We start from the raw sequence: 10,356 nt of genomic DNA on the forward strand, positions 1-10,356 counted from the left end.
AATAACCGTAAAGATCTGAGTCAGTCAGACAGCCAGTCAGTCAGTCAGTCAGTCAGTCAGTCATTAAGCTGCTGACCCACCAACCAGACGGCCGGCCGTCAGCAGTAAAGCCAGTGTGACTGATCAGTCTCCCCGAGTTGGTCCAGACAGTTCCTCAGAACACCGAAGAGACTCGAGTCACCGACCTCACCGGACTGTCAGACGGACGATTATCAGGTCGGTGTGTCAGAGCCTTTAGGTGACCTCTGCAGCAGTGAGTGAGTGTGTGTGTGTGTGTGTGTGTGTGTGTGTTTGTCTCTTTCTGTGTGTGTGTGTGTGTGTGTGTGTGTGTGTGTGTGTGTGTGTGTCTCTGTCTCTGTGTGTGTGTGTGTGTGTGTGTGTTTATTTATTTATTTCAGGTTTATTTAACAGGGACAATGCACACTAATAATACATATGAAAATGTAAAATGTGCCAGAATTAGCCAAAAGGCTATTTTACATCTGCTGTCCCTGGACAGATAGTACAATGTCACACCTAAAAAGATAAAAGGATTATAATAGTACAGTAAAATTAACTATAAATGTAAAAATTTAAAAAATGACAAAATCAACATATAAACAATAACAGATTGTGATTTAGCCATTCTGTTATCTTTTGCATTGAGTTTGTTAGCAGATCAGCAGCTTGAACTGCATTGTCAGCATGTACAAAGAGTACTGTGTCATCTGCATACATTTGGGTGTTGGCATTAAGACAAACATTTGGCAGGTCATTTACATACAAAGAAAATAAAAGTGGACCCAAGATTGAGCCTTGCGGGACACCTGCAGACATGGAAATAACATCTGATTGATGATTCCTAACTCTAACAAACCGTCCGATGTGTTAAGTAAGATTCTACCCATTTAATGGTGCCTGCGGAGAAGTTAAACATTTGTAATTTAGATAGAAGAACTTCATTATTAATGGTATCAAAGGCTTTTTTTAGATCTAGAACAACAGCACCAACAACCCCTCCTCCATCCAACAGTGACTTGACTTTTTCAACGAAATAGCAATTGGCTGTTTCTGTTGAATGATTAATACGGAAGCCGAATTGATTTGGATGTAAAGGACGGGAACTGGTATTTAAATAATTTGTCATTTGTTCTGAGACAAGTTTTTCGGCCACCTTGGAAAACACCGGCAGGATACTAATGGGTCTGTAGTTGCAGATGGACAATCGATCACCTCCTTTAAATACAGGAAAGACTGCAGCTAATTTTCACACATTTGGGAACAATCCCTGAGCAAATGAAAGGTTAACAATTTTCGTAATTGGGTAGACTAATGATTCAGAAAGGTCTTTCAACATTATAGTGTTCATACCAGTGACATCTTTCGCTCGAGATGCCCTCAGAGATCAAATCACTCTCATAACATCTGCCTCAGTGATATATTCTATATTAAATGCTGGTTCTGTCTGTTTGACTTGGCAAGGAGTATTCTGATATTCAGAGGAAAAATACTTGATGATATGTCTCTGTGTGTGTGTGTGTGTGTGTCTCTGTGTGTGTGTGTGTGTGTGTGTGTGTGTGTGTGTGTCTGTGTGTGTGTGTGTGTGTCTGTGTGTGTGTGTGTGTGTGTGTGTCTCTGTCTCTGTGTGTGTGTGTGTGTGTGTCTGTGTGTGTGTGTGTGTGTGTGTCTCTGTCTCTGTGTGTGTGTGTGTGTGTGTCTCTGTGTGTGTGTGTGTGTCTGTGTGTGTGTGTGTGTCTCTGTGTGTGTGTCTCTGTCTCTCTGTGTGTGTCTCAAGCTGCGGCCCTGTGATGGCGTGTGGCCCTCAGCGTGAGCTCGCTGCGGCCCTGTGATGGCGTGTGGCCCTCAGCGTGAGCTCGCTGTAGGTCTGGATGAAGCTGTGGTAGATGAAGGTGATCGGCAGCGCCAGCAGCACAATGCCGCTGACCACGCAGACGCCGCCCAGCACGCGGCCCGCCACGGTGACCGGGAACATGTCCCCGTACCCCACCGTCGTCATGGAGATGATGACCCACCAGCAGGCGGCGGGGATGCTGGCGTAGGCCTGGTTCCCGGCCTCCGGGTCCAGGCCGTGCTCCAGCAGCTGGGCCGGCGCGCTGAAGATCGCCATGGCGACGCCGATGAAGACGAGCAGCGTGGCCATCTGGCGGTGGCAGCGGCGCAGCGTGAGCCCGAGCGTCTGCAGACCCAGGAAGTGGCGAGCCAGCTTGATGAGCCAGAAGATGCGCATGATGCGCAGGATGCGCAGCGTGACGCCCGCCCGCTGCAGCGTGGAGTTCTCCCCTGTCAGCATCGTCACGGCAACAGAGATGTAGTACGGCGTGATGGCAAGCAGGTCGATGACGTTCAGAGGGCGCCGGACAAACTCACATTTATCCCGAGACACGAGGAAACGCACGATGCACTCCGTCGTGAACCAACCAATGCACACCGCCTCAATGATCCTGCAAAAGAGACAGCCAATCAGAGAGAGGGAGAGGGAGACAGCCAATCAGAGAGAGGGAGGGGGAGATAGCCAATCAGAGAGACGAGAGGGAGGGGAGACAGCCAATCAGAGAGAGGGAGAGAGAGAGAGGGACAGCCAATCAGAGAGAGGGAGGGGACACAGCCAATCAGAGAGAGGGAGGGGGAGACAGCCAATCAGACACAGAGTCAAATTACATACCTACTCTAAATACTATGTTGGGTTTGAAAAAAAACCAACATAGTATCTGTGTTTTAGAGTTAGAGTGAAGATGTTATCATCATATGAATCCAGATCTGAAGTTAGGAGTCAGATGTCTGTTTTTAAGTAAACAGTCTCTGCTCTGAAGAGAGAAGGGTTTAATAATGGACCACTACCTTAATATGTTTAATAATGGACCACTACCTTAATATGTTTAATAATAGACCACTACCTTAATATATTTAATAATAGACCACTACCTTAATATGTTTAATAATGGACCACTACCTTAATATGTTTAATAATGGACCATAACCTTAATATGTTTAATAATGGACCACTACCTTAATATGTTTAATAATGGACCACTACCTTAATATGTTTAATAATGGACCACTACCTTAATATGTTTAATAATGGACCACTACCTTAATATGTTTAATAATGGACCACTACCTTAATATGTTTAATAATGGACCACTACCTTAATATGTTTAATAATGGACCACAACCTTAATATGTTTAATAATGGACCATAACCTTAATATGTTTAATAATGGACCACTACCTTAATATGTTTAATAATGGACCACTACCTTAATATGTTTAATAATGGACCACTACCTTAATATGTTTAATAATGGACCACTACCTTAATATGTTTAATAATGGACCACTACCTTAATATGTTTAATAATGGACCACTACCTTAATATGTTTAATAATGGACCACAACCTTAATATGTTTAATAATGGACCATAACCTTAATATGTTTAATAATGGACCACTACCTTAATATGTTTAATAATGGACCATAACCTTAATATGTTTAATAATGGACCATAACCTTAATATGTTTAATAATGGACCACTACCTTAATATGTTTAATAATGGACCATAACCTTAATATGTTTAATAATGGACCACTACCTTAATATGTTTAATAATGGACCACTACCTTAATATGTTTAATAATGGACCATAACCTTAATATGTTTAATAATGGACCACTACCTTAATATGTTTAATAATGGACCACAACCTTAATATGTTTAATAATGGACCATAACCTTAATATGTTTAATAATGGACCACTACCTTAATATGTTTAATAATGGACCACTACCTTAATATGTTTAATAATGGACCATACCTTAATATGTTTAATAATGGACCACTACCTTAATATGTTTAATAATGGACCATAACCTTAATATGTTTAATAATGGACCATAACCTTAATATGTTTAATAATGGACCACTACCTTAATATGTTTAATAATGGACCACTACCTTAATATGTTTAATAATGGACCATAACCTTAATATGTTTAATAATGGACCATAACCTTAATATGTTTAATAATGGACCACTACCTTAATATGTTTAATAATGGACCACTACCTTAATATGTTTAATAATGGACCACTACCTTAATATGTTTAATAATGGACCATAACCTTAATATGTTTAATAATGGACCATAACCTTAATATGTTTAATAATGGACCACTACCTTAATATGTTTAATAATGGACCACTACCTTAATATGTTTAATAATGGACCATAACCTTAATATGTTTAATAATGGACCACTACCTTAATATGTTTAATAATGGACCATAACCTTAATATGTTTAATAATGGACCACTACCTTAATATGTTTAATAATGGACCACTACCTTAATATGTTCAGTCAAAACTTTTTAGTCTTTTTTTAAATAAATTATTTCTGAGATTATTTCTGATAACCATTTCAGTCAAATAGTTATATAAAAATAAATTATATAAAGTTATGTAAATATGGAGCCTCTTTCAGCAGTAAATTCCTGTTAAATGACAAAAACAACCACTGGATGGGAAAAGGGTATTTTACAATAACTTCGAATGCAGCACGAGGCTGGCGAGGCGAGTTTCAATTGAACGCAACATCAGCATGAAATTTGACAAGCAGATCAGTGATGTTGTTAGAATGAGCTTTTTCCAGCTTCGTCTCCTGGCTAAAGTTAAGCCTTTCCTCAACAGGCACGATCTAGAAAAGGCAATTCATGCCTTTATTAGTTCTAGGTTGGATTATTGTAATGCTCTTTACGTTGGTCTGAATCAGACCTCCATCTCACGTCTTCAACTTGTGCAAAATGCAGCTGCTCGCTTTTTAACAAACACATCTAGACGTGCACATATCACTCCCGTTCTCTACACTCTTCATTGGCTCCCTGTGCGTTTTAGAATCGATTTTAAGATTTTATTGTTTGCTTTCAAGGCCTTAAATGGTCTGGCTCCGGAGTATTTGTCCGAAATTTTAACTTTGCGGGAGCACAACCGGTCATTGCAGTCTTCAAACCAGCGACTTTTAGAAGTGCCAAGGTCTAGATGTAAACGGTGGGGTGATCAGGCTTTTGCAGTTGCTGCTCCGAGACTCTGGAACAAGCTACCCCCTGATATCCGCACTATTACAGATGTAGCTCTTTTTAGGTCCAAACTTAAAACGCATCTGTTTAGTCAGGCTTTTAATACGTAGCAGTGGTGTGACGATTTCGTTCTTCTGTTTCTCTGTAACTATTTCTGATTTTACATGTTCTTTCTTTATATTGTATGATATGTGTTTTTATTCTTGGTTTCGATGTTAAGCACTTTGGATACCTGCTGGTTGCTGTAAAGTGCTATATAAATAAAGTTTGATTGATTGATTGATTGATCCAGTTTAGAAAAGACGGTGGAGCCGTGAAATTGTGCCGTGAGCTCCTCGGACGTGGGCAATGGGTATCTGTCCGGGATAACTGCTTTGTTTACTGCGCGGAGGTCCACACAGACGCGCAGAGCCCCTGTTTTCTTTCTGACCACAACCAGATTCGAAATCCATGGCGAGGCATCAACCGGCTCAATGATACCGGCATCCAGCAGCCGCTGCAGCTCAACGGACACTCCATTCCTCAGGGCCAGTGGAATACGGCGCAATGGCTGGACGACTGGAGTCACTGAAGAGTCAATGAGGGGTTGATGGGCAAAGGCAAACAGACAGCCCAGCCCTCCGAACAGTGATGACCACTTCTGATGCGGTCCGGCAGCGACAGTCATGATGGCAGCCCCCTTGGTGTCAATGAGTGAAAATCCCAATGCTATGAACAGATCCAGCCCCATTAAATTTGCTCCTCGTCGGGCCACATTGAAGACAAAGGAGGGCAAGATCCTAGTGCCGTAGCTGACAGTCACTGTGATGGACCCCAACAGGTCAATTTTTGAGTCCCCATACCCGTGTAGGACAGCAGTGGGCGCAGCCAGCGGACGGGAAAGGAAAAACTGACGGTATGTACTGGCATTCAGGAGGGAGACACTTGCGCCTGTGTCCAGCAGCAGCGGAGTACACACTGTGTCAATTTTCACTGTACATGACTTGAACTGCATGGGCCCCGATATTACATGGCGAATTATGGTGGGTGAGCCACGGGAAGTGTGTCCATCCGACCTGGAGGGGGCAGAGCGGCACATTTTTGCGAAGTGATTTTTCCTTCCACAGTTACGACATGATTGGCCATTAGCTGGGCAGTTCTGGGCCCTGGCAGCATGAGTGTTTGATCCACAGTTGCCGCAGGAAAGCTGCCTTTGACGCTGACGTGGCCCTTGTTGTCTTGTGAGGTGCATGACTGGGTTTGGGGCTGTGTCTGGTACATCCAAACCAGCGCTAGATGGCTGCTGCTGTTGCTGCTGCTCCTGCGACAGCGCACTCAGGCGTACTGCTTGGCTTAATGATGATTCTGTCTGTGTTAACTTGGCTGCACATTCCGCTGCACTTTCAATTTGGAATGCAATGGCAACAGCTTTAGCTAGTGTCAAATCATCTTATTCCAGTAACAACGTCTCCCTGATTTTAGGCTGTGTAGTGTGTTCAATCAGTTGATCACGTATCATCTCGTCCGTCAATGCACTGAATTTACAATGGCTGGCTAAACCTTTCAGGTTGGAGACGTACTGATGGACAGACTCACCCGGGAGTTGGTGCCGTTGCCGAAACATAAACCATCTCAATAAAGCACTCTGTGGGGCAGCAAACTGGTCTTTCAAAAGTGTCACTGTCCCTGCATAATCCGTATTTTCCCCGTTGCCGGTTAGCGTCTCCAGTACATGTTGTCCCTCGACCCCCAAACAGTGCCTCAGCAATACCGTTTTCCGAGCCGCACTCACGTCGGCTAATCCCATAGCTTGAATGTGCGTTTCAAAAGACTGATGCCAGCGATTCCACGGTATTGTCGGCTCACCGGGAAGTGCGAGGAAAGGAGGTGGAGGAGGAAGAGAAAATTCAGCCATCCTTGTCGCCAAATGTATATAATAAGGACGCTGGATGAGAGATTTAAAGCCGCAGCTCACTTTATTATCTTAAAACCGGAACTTCCCTTTTAGACCAAAACAACTGTCACTTCCGCATACGCCAAGGCGTTACCAAGCGAACACAGATTAAATCGTCCTGAACGGACATAACAGTTACCTGCTGCCAGGTGTAGTGTTTACTAGCTAATGGAAGGCTAACGTTACCTGCTGCCAGGTGTAGTGTTTATTAGCAAATGGTAGGCTAACGTTACCTGCTGCCAGGTGTAGTGTTACTAGCTAATGGTAGGCTAACGTTACCTGCTGCCAGGTGTAGTGTTGACTAGCTAACGCTAGGCTAACGTTACCTGCTGCCAGGTGTAGTGTTTACTAGCTAATGGTAGGCTAACGTTACCTGCTGCCAGGTGTAGTGTTTACTAGCTAATGGTAGGCTAACGTTACCTGCTGCCAGGTGTAGTGTTGACTAGCGTCACATGCAGCGATGTTTCGGTTGCCTCTAACGTCTGTTCAGGAGCTTCAGAGAGAAGCGCAGACATTTAATAAGTGGCACCGAAATCCACGTTGCTATTCGGTCCGGTAGATACCGGTCGTTAATTATTATACTATTATCACCGGGTCTCGGTACCCAACCCTAGTAACCCTAGTAACAGCTTACTTACTTAATGAAGAGAGATTTTATTTTAGTTTTTATTTTATGCAAAACATTTTAGTCTCGTCTTTTTCGTCAACAATAATGCACGTTAATTTAGTCTTAGTCAGCGTTTTTGTCGTCTTAGTCATGGAAAAAATGGTCATTGACGAACATATTTAGCCTCGTCTGACGAAATTAATACTAAATTAAGTTTGGCAAAAAGATGGTGGTTTGGATTAAAACAGTTTGAGGAACAGGCATTTCCTGGGTGAAAGTATTTAGTTTTCCCTGGCGTGAACGCGCTGTTTCATGACTCACCGATCCGCCTCGCTACGCGGCCGTCAGCGCTCTCAGCGCCGCAGTCACAAATCAGCTGATGTACGAGAGAGAAGGACGGACGCAGGGTCTGTGGGACGTCGGTCAGTGTATGTTTTGGTCATTCGATTTTCTTTTCATTAACAGGTATTAAAAAACAAAAAAACTAATGGTTATTTGATTTTCATTTTTTTTTTTGCGTTTTTTCCTTTTCATGGACAAAAGGGAATGTGAAAATTTAAAACATGCTTCGATTTTCATTTTCTGTTTCATATAACAAAAAATGTAATCACTTGAAAACAGAAATGGAAAAAATGCCATGTTTTTTCATATTCTGAGACCGGATGTTGCATTTCCAAGGCAGTAGCACATTCTCCTAAAACATCCATGAGTAGCACCGGTGGAGCCTACCAGTTCTGCTTTAACCCTGGCTGCAATTGAGGGAAACCGTAGCCTAACTTCCTGAGCGACCTCTTTACATAAATATACATAAATATGGCTATGATGAAATAGCCTACATCATGAAATACATAAATGAGGCAATGCATATAAACATATGCATTAGTCATTATAGTTCAATAGCCTGAATACATATGTTTTACTTTTATTTATTTGCATGTTATAAAACACCAGTGCGGCAGATTGGTCTGATTCCCAGCTTAGCTAGAGCGGGTAACGCCAGCTCTGCAGACGGACCAGTCAGCACCGGGGAGTGAACCAGGGAGCCAGGTCACAGTGCTCAGCTAGCTGCAGCGGCAGCAGCGAACATTATAACATTAGACCCAGCACCGAGTCAGAGGTAGGCAGGGAGAGAGGGTAATAAATAAATGTGACATTATGAAATAAAAGTCCCTCCAAGCATTATCAAGAGAGTAGGTTTCCAAAGTAATTTTAGCCTGGGCTGAAAGCAACACTGGTATGCTGGCGCTGTTGCACTGGAAATGACAACATCCGGACACATATACACATTCGGTTAAAAAAGAGAGAGTTCTCTGCGCTTCTGCAGACCACAACAATCCGGTGCAACCAAGGCAGGACAAAAACGGTATAAAGTAACAAAAAATAGCCGGTGCAACACAGATGTCTTCTTACTTGATAGTTTTATTACTTAAGGTAAGTTACATCTTCATCAGAGTCCTACACATTCGGTCTCTGAATATGAAAAACAGGCTTTTTTTCGTTTCTATTTTCGAGTAATTTTATTTTTTGTTACATGAAATAGAAAATGAAAATCAAAGCATATTTTAAATTTCTCCCATCCGCTTTTGTCCATGAAAAGGAAAAAACGTCTTGTATTTAAATTTTTAATTTTGTATTTTAAAATGAAAATCAAATAACCATTTGTTTTTTGTTTTTTAATACCTGTTTGTGAAATGAAAATCGAATGACCAGAACATACACTGACCCGTGTCCTACCTGTGCTGGTCCAGGGTCTCGGCACTCTTCCAGTCCGGCAAGGTGCTGGCACACAGCATCACCATGGAGATGACCACAAACAGCATGGACACCGAGGCGAGGATCTGAGCCAGGAGCGAGGACGTTGGCTCCTCGAACGTCCTCCGTACCGTCTCCAGCCAGCGTCTCCGCGCCCCCTCAGGGCCTCGCGGCTCCTCCCAGGGGCCGCGGGGGGGCGGCTCCTCGGGGAAGAAGTGGACGAAGGACTCGGACATGCGGTGGTCGAGGCGGCGCTGGCAGCACGGCTGCAGGTCGGCGCTCTCCAGACCCCAGTACAGCATCTCGTTGTAGAAGGACAGCTCGCACATGTGCGGCACGAAGCGCAGCTTCCCGTGTTGCACGTACAGCATGATGAAGCTGAAGGCCTCCGAGTGGCGGTCAAAGAAAAACTCGTTGTTGTCGCGGTCGTAGTCGTCGCAGAGCTCCAGCAGCTCGCTCTCGGACACGCAGCGCTGCAGCCGGCTGAGCCTGCTGAGAGGAAGCCGCTTCATTAGCTCCGCCGGGAAGAAGAACCGGCGGCCGCCCACATTCAGCGTGCAGAGACGGCTCCCAAACTTCATCTTCTGGGACAAAAACACCGACTGATGTTCTTCAAACTGCGTCTTTGTTAAAATGTCAAACTGCTTCCAAACTCATGTTCTGAAGCTGCTTTGAAATACTATCCTTTGTTAATTAAACCTCTGGCTGCTAAATGCTGCTAAATGCATGTGTATATGTGTAAATGTGTATATGTGTAAATGTGTAAATGTGTAAATGTATAAATGTGTAAATGTCTAAATGTGTATATGTGTATATGTGTAAATGTGTAAATGTGTAATGTGTTAATGTGTTAATGTGTAAATGTGTTATTGTGTAAATGTCTAAATGTGTAATGTGTAAATATGTAAATGTGTAAATGTGTAAATGTATAAATGTGTATATGTGTAAATGTGTAAATGCCTAAATGTGTAAATGTGTTAGTGTTA

General features: G+C 43.0%; 1 protein-coding gene across 1 annotated transcript; it reads right to left on the reverse strand.

Annotated features, from left to right (window-relative positions):
- Positions 1-1,801: 1,801 nt before the first annotated feature.
- LOC116034157 (potassium voltage-gated channel subfamily G member 3-like) lies at positions 1,802-9,961 on the reverse strand. The gene is made up of 2 exons (XM_031276708.2): positions 9,353-9,961; positions 1,802-2,441 (listed from the first exon to the last, which is right to left on the reverse strand). The coding sequence occupies exons 1-2, from the start codon at positions 9,949-9,951 to the stop codon at positions 1,802-1,804; spliced, it is 1,239 nt and encodes a 412-aa protein (XP_031132568.1). The 5' UTR covers positions 9,952-9,961.
- Positions 9,962-10,356: the final 395 nt, after the last annotated feature.

Source organism: Sander lucioperca, chromosome 15, assembly GCF_008315115.2.
Source record: "Sander lucioperca isolate FBNREF2018 chromosome 15, SLUC_FBN_1.2, whole genome shotgun sequence".
In the NCBI taxonomy this organism is placed as follows: Eukaryota; Metazoa; Chordata; class Actinopteri; order Perciformes; family Percidae; genus Sander; species Sander lucioperca.